The 18297-nt window shown below is 45.5% G+C and overlaps 1 protein-coding gene across 6 annotated transcripts in view; it reads right to left on the reverse strand.

Moving 5' to 3' along the window:
- mtus1b (microtubule associated tumor suppressor 1b) overlaps positions 1-18297 on the reverse strand; it is a 255322-nt gene that overhangs the window by 19492 nt on the left and 217533 nt on the right. For 5 of the 6 annotated variants that reach the window (XM_072496874.1, XM_072496872.1, XM_072496873.1 and 2 more), the window contains 5 exons: positions 10205-10419; positions 5878-5983; positions 5320-5414; positions 4035-4130; positions 15-134 (listed from right to left, as the gene is read on the reverse strand). In XM_072496874.1, the coding sequence (XP_072352975.1) occupies positions 15-134; positions 4035-4130; positions 5320-5414; positions 5878-5983; positions 10205-10419 (632 nt within the window). The remainder of the gene's footprint in view (positions 1-14; positions 135-4034; positions 4131-5319; positions 5415-5877; positions 5984-10204; positions 10420-18297) is intronic. The other variant, XM_072496875.1, reaches the window with a different exon arrangement.

Here is an 18297-nt window from a genome sequence, read left to right on the forward strand (position 1 = left end):
CAGAGTCTACTCACCAGCTTTTCCATCTGCATCAGCTTTCTTTCTTGATTATGTATCTTCTCATTTTTTATTTCTAGCACAGCTTTTAGACTTTCCAGCTCTTGCTTCAGGTATAGGCTCAGGGGGTCAATTTTCTGTAAATAAAGAACATAATTAAAATAAAGGTTCTCAATGGTGCTACTGTATCTGAACTAACATTGCTTGTGCGGCCTCATTTCGTTTAGAAAGTCTGAGTTCTAACATGTGCACTCTGGGGATTATCTGTTGCAACACATCTGGAGAAAAATGTAACGGGCAAAGGATTAACTGGATAAATGCACCAAATAAAATTTCTGATAATTAAATTTCTATCAACAATTAAATGAACAAAACAGATTTTAAAAAAAATTTCGGCATATGAAACAACTTTGTGTTATAATATTGTGATTAACTTTTGGCTTCCATGTAAATGATGCATATCGAAAGCTTCCTAATGCACTTCACAAGAACATAATAAAACAAGATTTGACGCCAAACCAAAAAGGTATTATTACCCAGATGGGTAAAACTTGGTCAAAGTCACAGGAAGCCAAATTGGTGATTTTACTTCTGAAAAGGATTCACAGGGCGGCATGTGGCACAGTGGTTAGCACTGGGACTACGGTGCTGAGGACCCGGGTTTGATTCCTGGCCCTGGGTCACTGTCCGAGTGGAGTTTGTACATTCTCCCCATGTCTGCATGGGTTTCACCCCCATAACCCAAAGATGTGCAAGTTAGGTGGATTGGCTATGCTAAATTGCCCCTAAATTGGAAAAAAAAATAATTGGGTACTCTAAATTCATTAAAAAAAGAATTCATTTTTTTCACATCCAGCTCTACCTTTATACTGTCTCATAGCAACTGGACATGTGGAAAATCATAATACAATGAAGCAGAGTCAACATTTGTTTATGAAAGGGATATCATGTTTTGACGAGTGTAATTGCCATTGGTTTGAGGATGTAACAAGCAGGACATATAAAGAAGAACCAGCAGATGTAATGTATTTGGATTTCCAAAAGATATGCGAGAAGATGCTACATCAAAAGGTTCCATCACAAGGTAAGAGTTTGTGGAGTTGGGAGTGATATTTTAGCCTGGGTAAAGGATTGGTTAACGGGGAAGAATTGGGATAAATGGGTCATTTTCAGATTGGCAAACTATTAGCAAGTGAAGTATCATTGGTGTCAGTGCTTTGTCATGTGAGAGTACCTTTAAGAAAAGGGTGTTTAAGAAATGTACCTTTAAGAAATGGGTGTTTATCAGTGATGTCAGAGTGTGGGTGGAGCTGGGCTGTTTGTCAGCTTTTTACTTTTGTTTAAGGCTGTTTGCTGCAGGGTGTGTTTTAGTTTCGTTTTCAGAGCTAGATAGCTGTAGTCATAGCCAGAAGGGGTATTAGTCTCTCTCTCTGTAATCTAAAAACTGTAAATCGATCCTTTGGTGATTTAAAACTAATAACTGCTCTCAGTAGTTACTTTAACCTATGTGCTTCTGTTTAAAGGGTTTTTTCATAGAATAAACATTGTTTTGCTTTAAAAAATACTTTTCCATTTCTGCTGTACCACACCTATAGAGTGGGCTGTGTGCTCCCCATACCACAATATATTAAAAGTTGTGGGCCAGGTGAACTCTATGATACACTGGGGTTTTCTAAATCCTGGCCCATAACAGCTTGCACTTCAACTTATTTCCGATCTATATTAATGACTTGGGTAAGGGACTGACTATACTACAACAACATTTGTTGGTGATAAAGACAGGTAGGAAAGCAACTTGAGGAGGATGCAAAGAATCTGGAAAGGGATAGATAGGCTAAATGAATGAGAACAAATTGGCAGATGGATTATAATATGATAAAATAGGAGGTTGTCCATTTAGCAGGAAGAATGGAAAGGTAGATGATAATTCAAATGGAGAGACTCTGCAGACCTCTACGATAAAGCAAGCTCTTTGCATCCTTGAAAGTAAATTGTAAAAGTCAGCATGCAGGTACAGGAAGTAATTAGGAAAGCAAACAGTGCACATTCTCCCCATGTCTGCGTGGGTTTCACCCAAAGATGTGCAGGTTAGGTGGATTGGCCATGCTAAATTGCCCCTTAATTGGAAAAAAATAATTGGGTACTCTAAATTTATTTTTTAAAAAGGAAGGCAGAGTACAACTGTACTAGGCATTGGTGAGACCACACAGAGTACTGTGTATAGTTTTAGTTACCTTCCCAAGGACCGACGTACTTGCATTGGAATATCAGAGAAGGCTCATTAGGTTGATTTGAGGAATGGTTGAGCAGGTTTGCCTTATACTCAGGAGAACGAGAGGTGATCTTTTTGGAATCTGAAGGGGTTTGACAGGGTAGATCCAGAAGAGAAAAGTAAAATATTGCAGATGCTGAAATCGGAAACACCAGGGAATGATTAATAAACTCAGCAGATGCAGCATCTGTGGATAAAGGAACATTGAACGTTTCAAGTCTATATTGGCTCTGAAGAGGAGTCAAAACTCTATTTCTCTCTCTACAAATACTGCCAAGCCTGTGGAGTAGATCTTGAGGATATTTCCCTCAAAGAAATTCCATAATTAGGCGGCATGGTTTAAAAATAACGGGTCACTCATTTAAGAACGTGTAGCAACACCTTCTCCAAGGGTAGTGATTCTTTGGAATTCTCTATCTGCAGAAAGCGGTGGAGGCTTAGTCATAGAGTGTATTTAAGACAGATTGATAGATTCCCAGATATTAAAGACACCAAGGGATATTCAGGAAAACGGCACTGAGGTAGATCAGCCATGAGATAGCTGATTGGTAGAGCAGGCTTAAAGGGCCAAGATGACCTACATCTACTTCAAACAAATATTCACGTTTGACTGTCTCTTGTTTATAATGTTTCACTGTCTCATTCGTAGAATATTGAGTTTGCATAAGTTACTTATTGCTAAAATTGTTCAAAGAAGCTTTAAACTCCTCAAGTTTTAATTTTCTCCCAAACCTCTTTACTCTACTGAACTCGTTAATGATACTTTTAAAACCTACCTCTTTGACCAAGATTTTCTATCTACCCCAATTCAACTTGTGGCTTGGTGTCAGATTTTGCTTGATAATAGTGAAATGCCTTAACACGTTCTATTATGCTGAAGGCACCATACAAATACAAGATGTTGACGACGCTGGATGTCCCTGGGTTTGTCGCGGGGGCTGGGCTTCTCTTCCAGGGTGCTCCCCTTTTCGGGGTTGCCCTGATGACCCCAAACACCCCACTTTCTGGAGTGGGGTTCCCCTTTTTTCGGTTAGGACCAATCTACATTCTTCCTAACCTTGGGCTTCGCGGGATCAGTTTTTCCTCCTCGGAGATGTATCATCACTGGTGGCCTGCTGTGTCCTTTGCTCTGGAATTCGGGGAAGGTGGTTGGATTCTTGTTCTTGCTCAGTGGGGGAACCTTGGTTGAGATTTGAAGTCTGAGATTTTCTTGGGCTCGTGGTGCCCAGTCCTCTTCTTGTAATCTTAAAATTATATAATGACTACCTGTTCGGTCTTGGGCCTGAATAGGAGCTTAATTGCATTGCGAGTATCAGTGCAATTCCACGAGCTCTGGGGTTCTCGATGTTTTACATAGCTCTAACCTCCATTTTTGCCCCCTTTGAAGCTATCGGTACGTTGGCCCGTGCTGATGTCTGTATCCTGTATTGGTGCAGACCGGTTTTGTATCCACGGAGAGAACACGTTGGGGACTTTGTTCCTGATGCATCCAGTCTCATTTGTTCCTGTATTCGCAAGATGGCTGTTTTGTGCTGTGCCTGTTGTAAATCGATACCTATGGCATTCTTTCCTCTTTTGTTTGTTTTGAAACAGTTTGTAAAAATTAAAAATTTCAAAAGTACATTTAAAAAAAGGTTAAACAAGAGTCAAAAATATTTCAAAAACTCCAACAGAAACACCACAAGTCCAATCTCATGGTAAATAAGGCAAGCTGTAGAGCAGCCCCAAACCAAAAAGTATTCCTTTGAAATATGATGGAACTCACTTGATCCTTCTGTCCCCGTGCTTTTGAGACTTCCTCCTTAGCTTTAATTTCCTCCTTCAAGGAAACATTTTCCTCATTCAGTTCTCTAATTTGGTCCTGGAAACAAAATCATTTTGATTAGATGTGGATCCTTATAACCATTGCATTGATTTGAAATGACCACACATTACAAATTTAAATGGCATTAAAGAACAGAGAAAGTATACAAATTGTTCAAGGCAGCAGGAAAAGTTGAGAAGGCCATTTAAACATCCATCAGGATGATCGTCATTAAAAACAGATGCCTAAAATCCTGAAATCTTTAAGATACTGGTTACGGTCCAGATGGATTATTGTGTCCTATACTGGTATCGCAATTCAGAAAGGATGTCATGGCCTTATGTGAGGGTGCCGAGTACATTTAATAAAATGCTACCAGGGATGAGACTGATTTACGGGGGAGTGAAGATTTTTCCCCTTGGAGCAGACAAGGTTTAAGGAAGATTTGTTAGAGATGGTCAAAATCATTGCTGCTTCAATAGAGTAAGAAAATTTGAAATGGTTTACATTGGCAGTGATTGGTAATGAGAGGGGACAAATTTAAGGTAATTGGCAAAAGAATCAAGAGGTGAAATTGAAAGATTTTATTTTTGCACACCATGATCTGGAAAGCACTCACCGAAATATTTGTGGGTGTGGATTCAATAACAACCCATTGGATAATTATGTTGAGGAAAAAATCCAGTGCCTTGGGGAAGGGAGGAATAGGACTAATTGGACAACTTTCAAATCAGGCTAAAGGGACGTTGCATCATTTTACCTTTTACAGCAAGATTGGTTTCGCTCCATAAATTTATTCTTATGGATAACAGCAACACTGGCAATAAAGTGTTTATTGTTCATATCTAGTTGAAATGAAGTGTTATGAAGGGGGGGGGGGGGGGGAAAGAGAGAAAGAGGTAGGATTAAGTTAGAATCCAGACTCAATTTTGATTTAATTCTTCAACTGGATTTGACTCCAAGCTGCTACTTCAAATGTAGTACTGAAGGAGTATCACTTTGGTCGACTGTCCTGGTTTAATACCTCCAATAGAGGTAGTTTTTGCAGCAGACATTAGACGGTTCCATTGCTACATCTGAAGTGCATTTTTCCAAGTGCAAATGTTTCTTTGAGATACTGTCAAGGTGACTACTTGACCATTCATTTCAGATGTTTGACAGCACTATTATATTTGCAACATAACTGCTGTAACTACACAGTGGAATTGATTCTAGGTGATGAATTTTTGCAGCAAGTTAGACTAACCTGCAACAGTGATTGTCTTTCTTTAAAGCTCTCTTCAAGTGTCTTCTGCTCCAGTTCATGTGATCGGACAAGTTCTACGTTGAACAAAAAAAGGTCTATTTTCTGTGATCAATCACTTGAAAATCTGGAATGCATTAACATAGAATTTACAGTGCAGGAGGCCATTCAGCCCATCGAGTCTGCACCGGCTCTTGGAAAGAGCACCCTACCCAAGGTCAACACCGCCACCCTATCCCCATAACCCAGTAACCCCACCCAACACTAAGGGCAATTTTGGACACCAAGCGCAATTTATCATGGCCAATCCATCTAACCTGCACATGTTTGGACTGTGGGAGGAAACCGGAGCACCCGGACGAAACCCACGCACACATGGGGAGGATGCGCAGACTCCGCACAGACAGTGACCCAAGCCGGAATCGAACCTGGGACCCTGGAGCTGTGAGCAATTGTGCTATCCACAAGGCTACCGTGCTGCCAGGCGACATATTTGTCACTTGTTACAAAACATTCGAGTTTATCAGCAAAATGATAGATGTGTTGTTCAGCATTGATTACCTGCCAGAGACTGTTGATATTCATTCTGAAGGCATTCTAGGTTCTTTGAATGAGTTGCACTGAGCTCCAGTTTAAGGGTTTCGTGTGTAGAGGTTAAGCCTTCAATCTAAATACAAGAGAGACATTAATCTTTCAACAGTTTAAATGAATTCTGGTACCTTGTAATGTGGAAACAGGTAGCTGCCATTCAACCAATTAGACCGGCTCCAACAACAAGGCTTACTTTGCATCAAAAAAAAAAGGAAATTAAATCTAGAGCGGCATGGTGGCACAGTGGTTAGCATTGCTGTCTCATGGTGCCAAGGACCTGGGTTCAATCCCGGTCCTCGGTCACGGTCCGTGTGGAGTGTGCACATTCTCCCCGTGTCCGCGTGGATCTCACCCCCACAATCCAAAAAGATGGCAGGGTAGGTGGATTGGCCAGGCTAAATTGTCCCTTAATAAGAACAAAAGATAATTGGGTACTCACAATTTAAAAAGAAATGAAATCTGAACTAAAGACAAAAAATGATTATCCCCAGCGTCTGGACATTCGGAAAAAAAAAAGTCGAGCATCACAAATTTCATCTTTTTGTATTGAGATTATCTCATTATTTTCCAGTAACAGATTTGCTTCGGTGGTGTTTAATCACTCAGCTCATTGAAAATCATTTTTATGGTTGGAATACACCTTTTACAGGCCAACATTGTTTTAGCACATGATCTAAGAATTGTACAAGAAGTGATTTCATACACCGGCCTCTAAAATAACACGCACACCACTTTACATTTTCTCTTGTTGGAAGGCGAACCAAAAGCACTTAGAACAAAGCAGCAACCCAAAGGGTTGTGAATCTTTGGAATTCCCTACCCAGTGAAGCCGTTGAGGCTCCTTCATTGAATGTTTTCAAGATAAAGATAGATAGTGTTTTGAAGAATAAAGGAATAGTGGTGTTCGGGCGGGAAAGTGGAACCGAGTCCACAAAAGATCAGCCATGATCTTCTGGAATGGCGGAGCAGGCACAAAAAGCCAGATGGCCTACTCCTGCTCCGAGTTCTATGTTCTTATAATGAGGTCAAGCCAACAACTGGTTACTTGACAAGACAGTCTCCAGTGGGAGTGAACAATTTCCCATGCAATTAATTATGAAAGAAACAGAGCTGTGGGTCTCAAACATGATTCCAAGATAAGGTTTCAAGGTGTCCACCGAATTACTTGACTTTGCAAGCAGGATAAAGATTAGCAATTTAAAATGACATCAAGGAGGACCAAATTCAGAGCCTCTTTCAACTAAAATAATCTCTCCACACCATTCTTCCAGGTGTGGATTGGACAGTTTTCAATTTATTGAACCCAGGGAAGTGAATTGGTCAGAGTGCCCATTACGGAGAGGGATGGAGGCAGGTTCTGTTAAAAAGCACCTGGGTAACAGAATTGCTTTGATTTCCTGAATCACAGGTTTTCACAAGTTACAGCTACACAAAGAATGTGTAGCAGGGGCTCCATGGAAATTGTGAGATGCGGCAGTGGGACGTCAGCAACAAAGAGCACCTAAAAGTTGCTCACTTTGAACATGGCTTGCCTTGCGTGTGGAACAGCAAGTGTAAGAGCCTGACACTGCCTCGCTCAGCTGCTGCTTTGAGTTAGTTAGTTTGCCTCGGAGGACGAGGACAAGGAGAGAGGAATTGCCACAAAGACTATCGTCAATGACTTAATATATTTCTGACTAGCCTTTAAGTGAGAGGTAGATAGATTGGGGTGAATGTTATAAAGGGGAGGCAGGAATGTGGGGTTGAGGGTACAATCGGGTCAACAATGATCTACTTGAATGACAGCGCAGGTTCAGGGGACCCAGTGGCCGACTCCTGCTCCCAAAGGGTCATATGTATATTTCCAGCTACAATTTTATTATTCACAACTTCAATAATCTAAGGCAGCGAGGAATACCGGCATCTCTAATTAGAGCTCAATTCACAATGGAGACCACAAATTAATTTGTATTTCAAGGAAGATCTGACAAACAGACTTTCAGATTGCTGGTTTATGGTTCAGTGGGAAAAACCTTTACAAGCTGGATCTAGGGGCTACAGAAAATATCAAAAAATCTTTTTTTTTTTTTAAATTCAGCTCAGACAACAAGTAAAATCCAGTAACATTATGAAATGAGTGCTGCAATCAGGTGCAGTTTGCAGTAATAGCATTTTCATAATCAATTTATAACTATTAAGACCTTTAAAAGACAGATCACACCTCAAGGAGCAGAATAAGCAGTTCTAATGCTGGTGTGGCATTGTCAGTTTCTTAGTTTCATTAGTTTCTCTGGACAACAATTAGCAAATACAATAGATTGAGAAAAATGAAACGTTTTAAATTAAATTCATCACACTTTGAAGTATGCATTATTAGACAAGGTAGAATTAGTTTGAACCTTGTGGCTGTTGAACCTGTTGTGGAAATAAATGGATCAGTGCCAAGATCAGAGCCTTGGTATTCCTGTCAGTGGCAATTTCACAGTACTAAGAAAGCTGCCAACAAGAACCTGGCAATCTCGAATGGTGTGGATTTCACCTTGCCAATGTTTTTTTAAAAATATATATTTATTAAAGTTTTTTACCAACACAATTTTTCCCCCTTACAAATAATAACCCCCCCCCCACCCCGGTAAAAAAATAACACAAAATCGCACTGAGCAAGATATATACATGGCAAAATGGTATATTTACATAGCTTTATACACTGGCTCTCTCCCGCACGTGCCACCTTGCCAATGTTAACCTCACTACAGTATCAGAATTTGGAATCCCTGATATCTAACAGTGCCGTCATCAAGGCATACTGGATTGGCTGACTGGCAGAGAGTGGGGATAAAGGGACCTTTTTCAGGATGGCAGCCGGTGACTAGTGGTGTACCTCAGGGGTCGGTGCTGGGGCCACAACTTTTCACAATATACATTAATGATCTGGAGGAAGGAACTGAAGGCACGGTTGCCAAGTTTGCAGATGATACAAAGATCTGTAGAGGGGCAGGTAATATTGAGGAAGCAGGTGGGCTGCAGAAGGACTTGGATAGGCTAGGAGAGTGGACAAAGAAGTGGCAGATGTAATACAAAAAATGTGAGGTCATGCACTTGGCGGAAGGACAAATGGAGGCATAGACTATTTTCTAAATGGAAAGATGCTTTGGAAAGCAGAAGCACAATGGGACTTGGGAGTCCTTGTTCACGATTCTTTTAAGGTTAACATGCAGGTTCAGTCGGCAGTTAGGAAGGCAAATGTAATGTTAGCATTCATTTCGAGAGGGCTAGAATACAAGACCAGGGATGTACTTCTGAGGCTATGTAAGGCTCTGGGTCAGACCTCATTTGGAGTATTGTGAGCAGTTTTGGGCCCCGTATCTAAGGAAAGATGTGCTGGCCTTGGAAAGGGTCCAGAGGAGGTTCACGAGAATGATCCCTGGAATGAAGAGCTTGTCGTATGAGGAACAGTTTAGTTGAGAGAGGATGCGAGAGGATCTTATTGAAACTTACAGGATACTGCGTGGCCTGGATAGAGTGGATGTGAAGAGAGTGTTTCCACTTGTAGGAAAAACTTAGAACCAAAGGACACAATCTCAGACGAAAGGGACGATCCTTTAAAACAGAGATGAGGAGGAATTTCTTCAGACAGAGGGTGGTGAATCTGTGGAACTCTTTGCTGCAGAAGGCTGCGGAGGCCAAATCACAGTGTCTTTAAAACAGAGATAGATAGTTTTTTGATCAATAAGGGGATCAGGGGTTATGGGGCAGGAGAATGGGGATGAGAAAAATATCAGCCATGATTGAATGGCAGAGCAGACTCAATGGGACGAGTGGCCTAATTCTGCTACTATGTCTTATGGTCTAAGCTAAGCAGAAGAATCAAATGGAAAAATTCTACAACCCAGAGTGTAAAAAACACCAATCATCCTTCCAGTTTTTAATCATTATACAGACAATGGAATAAAGATTGGAACATGCACATAGGGTTGAGAAGCTGAAGTACCAAAAATAGAAAATTTAGATTCTACGGAATTGTTTTAATCGTGGAGATCCGACATTCTACAAATATAATTTGTCAGAGTCAGAGAGGCTGTGCAGCATGATGACTCGGTCTGTTACAAAAGACCTCAGTTATTTCTCATTCAAAGCAAAACTTCGGGGCTTAAAATGTGGAAGGCCAGATCAAACCAAATGATTTTTAAGCTTGTCAGTTTTACACTTTTTATCATAGCGAATGCTGAGTTTCCCTAGCATTACTACTAACCATAACATCTAGAAGAAAAGAACACAGTGGCTTGAAGCAAGAACTTGTTCATCTAAAGTAACAAACCTCCTTTTGCAGCTGTGCCTGTAGCTTTTTGACATCATTGTTAAAGTTTTGCTGCAGATGCTCTTTCTCTGCAGTGAAGAGCTCCTCAAGTCTTTTTTCTAATCCTTCAAGTTCAGTCTGGTGTTCTTCAGATAGCTTTTCAATTACTCCTTCGTATTTGTTTCGTAGTTCCTCTCGGTCCTTTTCCAACTGAACAAAGGTCACATTCCTCGACTCTGACAAGAGCAGAAGTGATAAGTGTGACAGTGAGATAATGAGATCAACATCACAAAACGGTTTTGTTTAATGTATATTGAAATGATAGGACAAACTACTTATGAATTAATTTGGTAGAGGAGGAACTGGTGTACAAATAATCTGTTGCAATCTAGATGTCTTAGAAAAGATTTTGCATTTGGCTTCAGTTGATCTTATAAACATTTGAAACATTTGTAACATTAAGCCAAGATTGTTTTTGCAGCAGCAACTCCATAACTGAACTAGGAATCCTTCAGCCTCGCTACAGAATTTATTTTTGCGAGACAGGGTTAAGAATTAAACACTGTAATGCTTGGCTCCACAACACAGCTGGCAAGAACCAACTAACATTACACAAAGCAAGCATCCATCTTGCTAACCAGCAGAGTGAAAAAACACCAGAAACCATTACTTGGAAAATGTACACAGCTCTCAAGGCTTTGCATTCCCTCTCACATTCAAGCAGCTTAATTGGCAGCATGTGATGTAACTTGACTGCACAAAAGTACAAAATCAAAGATATTTGCTCCAGGTGCTGTACAGGTGAAAATAATTAGTAGCCCATACACATTTACACCCACTGAGGCATATTACACAAACAAAATTACAGCCAGACTAGGAGTGCTTCAGAATTACTAAAACAGATGTACTTTCTTCAGTGGAAAGAATGCATAAATTCAACAGTGAAATAGAAGCTAAAGGATCTCTGCTAGCAAATGAAATAATTTCATCAGCCAGCATTACATTATTTCCATGCCAAAAGTTCAATTAAGCAATAACTAAAAAAACAAGTACCACCATTAAGGCAAACCTATAAGTACTATTAAAGGAGCCTAAAAGGATTCACGAGCCTGGCCAGAGGCAGTTTGATTTCCCCAAAATCTGATGCATCCCAGCATTGCTGGTCTTTGTGGATCATTTCTGTTCCTTTGACCTCTTCTGTCTCAACCACCACCCCAGCTCTGATGTTACAACCCAGATGCAAAAAAATTGACTTTTACCAATTGTGAATACAAGAAACTTATAGACGCACAATTATAGCCAAGACAAAAGATCGATAGCTTTATCGATACTAAAGGAATTGAGGGGGAAATAGCGATAGTATGGAGGAAATTGAGGGAAATGGTGATAAAGCTGAAGGTGGAGTTCAGGTAGACCAGCCATGATCTGGTTACATTCTGAGCAGGCTCAAAAAGGGCCAAATGGCCTACTCTGCTATTGATATTTAGGACTGAACAGCAGTCTGCTGGTGATTCTCTTGACCCCAAAAACTAAATCAATTTCCTCCTGAATAGTTTCTTCACAAAAGGTGATCAAGTTTATGGCACCATCAAGCCACACCGTTGTCACCAATGCTCAGAACTATTTGGTTCCAGGATTCATCACAAAATGAATGTTAATGAGATACAATCGTAACAACGTAAATGCAGCTTTTGACCGAGGCAATACCAACGAGTCCTGGCGAAACAGAAATGGCAAAAAATCCAATCACATTGAGTTTCAGACACAAGATGGTTGAAGTTTTATTGGCATTCATCACAACCCCATGAAGTAGTTGGAGCTCCTCAAGTCAATGCTGCCGAGCCAAATTCAATTACATCAACCTTCTCTCTATTACAGTGGGGCTGCAATGTTAACTGGATTATTGCAGCATTCAGCTGCACTCATCTCTATGAATGAAGCAGTTCAAGCTCATCTACAATATTGTGAACAGTAAATTATTAAAACAGATGTATTTTGCGACAGAACAAAATCTCAAAATGGATTGTTCTCCAAATAACAACCATTTTAAGTGGGAGCAACTTACCTGTATTTCATCAGCTCACTACAGCCAACTATTGTTCCCAATGTACATTCAAATTTGGACAACAAAGAATTGGCTAGATGTTTTGGATAGCAGAAAATTATATACGGTGATATTTTATTCAAAGAGACTACATCAAGAGAGGCCTTGATTCAAAGGAGCTTGGTTAGACTGCACCTGGAGTACGCTGTACGGTTTGGTCCCCTTACTTCAGAAAGGATATTATTGCCATAGAGGGTGTGAAATGAAGGTTCACCAGACTTGTTCCAGAGATGGCAGGACTGTCTTTGAAGAGTGATTGGGCAAAATAATGAGGTGTGATCTAACTGAAACCTACAAAATACTTAAAAAAGAATGGACAGGGTTTCTCTTGGCTGGGGAATCCAAAAGCAAGAGGGGCACAAATTTCCAAATAAGGAGGATGCCACTTAAAACTAAGATGAGGAGAAATATATTGACAGAGGGTCATGAATGATTGGAATTGAGCTGTTGGGAGTTCATTGTGTATATTTAAAGCAGCATTGACAGATTTCTTTGTTTAAAAAAATAATTTGTATTAAAGGTTTTCATAAAATATCAATAACAAAATGAAAAAGGAACCCAACAGGGTTAAGTACAAAACACAGTCCAGAAAAACAACCCTCCATACCCCCCGCCCCCTGTACATAATTAATAAATTAACATTAACACCCCGACTTAATACAACAAGTATATACACCTCCTCAGACCCTCCAGTGTAAATAACAAAAAAATAATAAAGGCCCCCCCCCCCACCACCATCGACCAGTGTCTACCGCTCTGCCGGGAAGTCTAAGAACGGTTGCCACCGCCTAAAGAACCCTTGTACCGACCCTCTCAAGGCGAACTTCACCCTCTCCAACTTAATAAACCCCGCCATATCGTTGATCCAGGATTCCACACTTGGGGGCCTCGCATCCTTCCACTGACGAAGAATCCTTCGCCGGGCTACCAGGGACACAAAGGCCAGAATTCCGGACTCTTTCGCCTCCTGCACTCCCGGCTCCTCTGCCACCCCAAATATTGCGAGCCCTCAGCCCGGCTTGACCCTGGATCCTACCACCCTTGACACCATCCTCGCTACGCCCTTCCAAAATTCCTCCAGCGCTGGGCATGCCCAGAACATATGGGTGTGATTTGCTGGGCTCCCTGAGCACCTAACACACCTGTCCTCACCCCTAAAAAACAGACTCATCCTTGTCCCGGTCATGTGTGCCCTGTGCAGCACCTTAAACTGTATGAGGCTGAGCCTCGCGCACGATGAGGAAGAGTTCACCCTCCCCAGGGCATATGCCCACGTCCCTCCCTCAATTTCCTCTCCCAACTCCTCCTCCCACTTACCTTTTACCTCCACCACCGAGGCCTCCTCCTCCTCCTGCATCACCTGGTAAGTTTCCGAGATCTTCCCCACTCCCACCCACTCCCCCGAGTGTGGCTGCAGCCGCGGGAATTCTGCCACCTGCCGTCTGGCAATCGGCCTTACCTGTAAGTACCTGAAGGTGTTCCCCGGGGGGAGCCCGTACTTCTCCTCCAGCTCACCCAGGCTCGCGAACTTCCCGTCCACAAACAGGTCCCCCAATCTTCGTATCCCTGCCCTGTGCCACCCCGCAAACCCTCCCCGTTCTTCCTGGGGCGTACCGGTGGTTCCCCCGTAATGGGGTCCCTGCCGAGGCCCCCATTTCCCCCCCGTGCTGCCTCCACTGCCCCCAGATTTTGAGGGCAGCCACCACCACCGGGCTCGTGGTATACCTCCTTGGAGGGAGCGGCAGCGGCGCCGTTGCCAGCGCCCCCAGACTCGTATCCACACAAGACGCCGTCTCCAGACTCTTCCATGCAGCCCCCTCCCTCTCCATCACCCACTTGCGCACCATCGTCGCATTGGCAGCCCAGTAGTATCCACAGAGATTGGGCAGCGCCAGTCCCCTCCTATCTCTACTCCGCTCCAGGAACACCCTTCCCACCCTCGGAGTCCCTCGCGCCCACACGAACCCCATTATACTCCTGTTAACCCGCCTGAAAAAAGCCTTCGGGATAAACACGGGGAGGCACTGGAACAGGAACAAAAACCTGGGGAGCACCATAATTTTGATTGACTGCACCCTACCCGCCAAGGACAGCGGCAACGCGTCCCACCTCTTGAACTCCTCCTCCATTTGCTCCATCAGCCTTGTAAAATTAAGCCTATGCAGGGCCCCCCAGCTCCTGGCCACCTGGACTCCCAGATATCTGAAGCTCCTCTCCGCCTTTTTTAGTGAGAGCTCGCCAATCCCCCTCTCCTGGTCCCCTGGATGAACTACAAACAGCTCGCTCTTCCCCATGTTGAGCTTGTACCCCGAAAAGTCCCCGAATTCCCCAAGAATCCTCATTACCTCCGGCATTACTCCCACCGGGTCTGCCACATACAGCAGCAGGTCGTCCGCATAAAGTGACACCCTGTGCACCTCCCCACCAACCCCCTCCAGTTCCTGGACTCCCTCAGTGCCACAGCCAGGGGTTCAATCGCCAGTGCGAAGAGCAGGGGGGACAGGGGGGGACCCTGGTCTCGTCCCTCGGTGCAACCGGAAATACTCAGACCTCCTCCTGTTTGTGGCCACACTCGCCATCTGGACCTCATACAACAGCCTAACCCACCTGACAAACCCCTCCCCAAACCCGAACCCTCTTCAGCACCTCCCACAGGTACCCCCACTCTACCCTATCAAAGGCTTTCTCAGCGTCCATCGCCACCACAATCTCAGCCTCCCCCTCCCTCGCCGGCATCATGATAACATTCAATAGCCTCCGCATATTCGCGTTCAACTGCCTCCCTTTCACAAACCCAGTCTGGTCTTCGTGGATGATCTGCGGCACACAATCCTCAATCCTCGTGGCCAAGACCTTCGCCAGCACCTTGGCATCTACGTTTAGCAACAAAATCGGCCTGTAAGACCCACACTGCAGGGGATCCTTGTCCCGCTTCAGGATCAAGGAGATCAGTGCCCGGGACATCATCGGGGGCAAAGCCCCCCCCCCCCCCCCTCCCTTGCCTCATTGAAGGTCCGAACAGAGGGCCCAACAGGTCCATATATTTTTTTTATAGAATTCGACCGGGAAACAGTCCGGCCCTGGTGCCTTCCCCGCCTGCATGCTTCCTATCCCTTTGATCAGCTCCTCCAGACCAATCGGGGCCCCAATCCCACCACCAGTCCCTCTTCCACCTTTGGAAACCTCAATTGGTCCAGGAAGCGGCCCATCCCTCCCTCCACCCATGGGGACTCGGATCGGTCCAATTCCTCGTAGAGGTCCCTGAAGACCCCACTGATGCCAGCTCCACTCCGCACCACACTCCCTCCCCTGTCCTCAACTCCCCCGATCTCCCTAGCTGCGTCCCGCTTCTGAAGCTGATGCGCCAGCATCCGGCTTGCCTTTTCCCCATACTCGTAAATCGCCCCCTGGGCCTTTCTCCACTGCACCTCCGCCTTCCTGGTGGTCACCAGGTCGAATTCGGCCTGCAGGCTACACCTCTTCCTCAACAATCTCCCCCACCACCCTCCGCTCCTTGTGGGCCCTAATGAAGATCAGCCCTCCCCTCACCACCCTCTTCAGTGCCTCCCATACCATCCCCACACGGACCTCCCCGTTGTCGTTGGTCTCCAGGTACTTCTCTATACTTCCTCGGACCCGCTCGTTCACCTCCTCGTCCGCCAACAGCCCCACCTCCATGTGCCACAGCGGGCGCTGGTCACGCTCCTCCACCATCTCCACCCAATGCGGGGCGTTTTTCGAAATGGCTATTGCCGAATACTCAGTATCCTCTACTCTCGCTATCAGCGCCCTACTCAAAATGTAAAAGTCAATTCGGGAATAAGCCTTATGGACATGTGAAAAGAATGAAAATTCCCTAGCCCTCAGCCTTACAAATCTCCAAGGGTCCACCCCTCCCATCTGGTCCATAAACCCCCTCAGCACTCTAGCCGCCGCCGGCTTCCTACCCGTCCTAGACCTGGAGCGATCCAGTGCCGGATCCAGCACCGTGTTACAGTCTCCCCCCATTATCAGGCCCCCCCACTTCCAAGTCTGGGATCCGACCCAACATACGCTGCATAAAACCCGCATCGTACCAGTTCGGGGCATACACATTGACCAGTACCACCCTCTCTCCCTGCAACTTACCACTTACCATTATGTACCTGCCGCCATTATCTGCCACAATGTTCGACGCCTCAAACGACACCTTCTTCGCCACCCCTCGATTTTTGGCATCCAGCCCAGCGTGAAACACCTGACCTACCCACCCTTTCCTCAGTCTTACCTGGTCTGCCACCTTCAGGTGTGTCTCCTGGAGCATAACCACATCCGCCTTGAGCCCCTTCAGGGGCGAGAACACGCGGGCCCGCTGACCCAGCCCATTCAGTCCCCTTACATTCCAGGTTATCAGCCGGATCAGGGGGCTACCCGCCCCCCCTCCCCCACCGACTCGCCATGACCCCCTCCTCGGCCAGCCACGCACCCGCACCCAACACCCCACTCGCTCCAGCTCCTCCTTGACCATAGCAGCAGCAACTCGATTCCCCCCCCACCCCGGCTAGGACCCATCCTGGCTGATTTACTCCCCCCATTGCACTTCCGCAAGTCAGCTGACTCCTGCTGACACCGGCCACACCTTCGACTCCTCCCATTGTGTGGCACACCCTCCTCTCCCGATCCCCATCCATAGGCTCTCCCCCTTCCGTTCGAAGCGCGGGAAACTACCCTTGCTTCCCCGCCCCGGCCCGGCCCCCTCCAGTCTTCAGCACGGGAAAAAGCCCGCGCTTTCCATCTACCAGGCCCCACCACCTCTGACGCAGCTCCTTTTACAGGCCCGGTCCCCTCACCCCTGACTCGGGCCTCCCCCTCCCCTGCGGGGCCCCATCTCACCTCCAAGAGCCCCCCCCCCCCCCCCGCCCCCGACCAACCCAACCAAAACAGTGCCCAACCCGCCCCAGCCACCCTCACCAACCCAAAAAAGAAAAAACACAAAGAAAAAGAAACCCGGAGCAATACGAAGGTCCCCACCCCCCCCGCCCCCGGAAACAAAAATAAACATAGCATATCAACCGCAGTCCCCAATCGCCCATCCCGACCCTCAATCTGTGTCCAACTTTTCGGCCTGAACAAAGGCCCACGCCTCCTCCGGAGACTCAAAATAATGGTGCCGGTCCTTGTAGGTAACCCAGTCGCGCCGGCTGCAATATGCCAAACTTCACCCCCTTCCTGTGCAGCACCGCCTTTGCTCGATTGTACCCGGCCCTCCTCTTCGCCACCTCCGCACTCCAGTCCTGATATGTCCGAACCTCCGCATTCTCCCACCTGCTGCTCCTCTCTTTCTTGGCCCACCTGAGCACACACTCCCGATCGACGAACCGATGGAACCTCACCAGCATCGCCCGCGGAGACTCATTAGCCTTGGGCCTCCTCGCCAGCATTCTATGGGTCTCTTCCAGCTCCAGGGTGTTTCCAGCAGCTTATCAATAGACGCCTTCATTGGCTCTAGCAGGTCCGTTTTAATCTCTCTGAAGCAGCGCTGGATACCCTTCAGCTGCTCTTCCGCCCACTGCCTCCACGCTGCCTGGTCGCCGCCCGCCGCCATTTTGTCCTTCTTCCCTCGCACCTTCTTCGGGTCCACCACCCCCTTTTTTGTCGCCCCGCTCCTAGTTGAAGCCATATACTGACGGGGAGCTGTTGTAGACTCCTTCCCACACCGGGAAACGTTGACAAAGCGCCGTTGGGGGCCCTGAAAAAGAGCCCAAAAGTCCATTTTTGCGGCAGCCGCCGAATGTGTGACTTAGCTCCACATAGCCGCAACCGGAAGTCGATCATTGACAGATTTCTGATTAACAGTAAGGTAAAGGGTTACAGGGATAATGGTGTAAAAGGCATTGAAGTGTCCGATCAGCCACGATTTTTAGAAATGGCAGAGCAGGCGCGACTAGAAAAGTGACCTACTCCTATTCCCATGTTCAGCCCTTCCAGACTAATGTTGGCAAATTGCAACAAGATATCACTAACCAAAGGA

Source organism: Scyliorhinus torazame, chromosome 3, assembly GCF_047496885.1.
Source record: "Scyliorhinus torazame isolate Kashiwa2021f chromosome 3, sScyTor2.1, whole genome shotgun sequence".
NCBI classification, from domain to species: domain Eukaryota; kingdom Metazoa; phylum Chordata; class Chondrichthyes; order Carcharhiniformes; family Scyliorhinidae; genus Scyliorhinus; species Scyliorhinus torazame.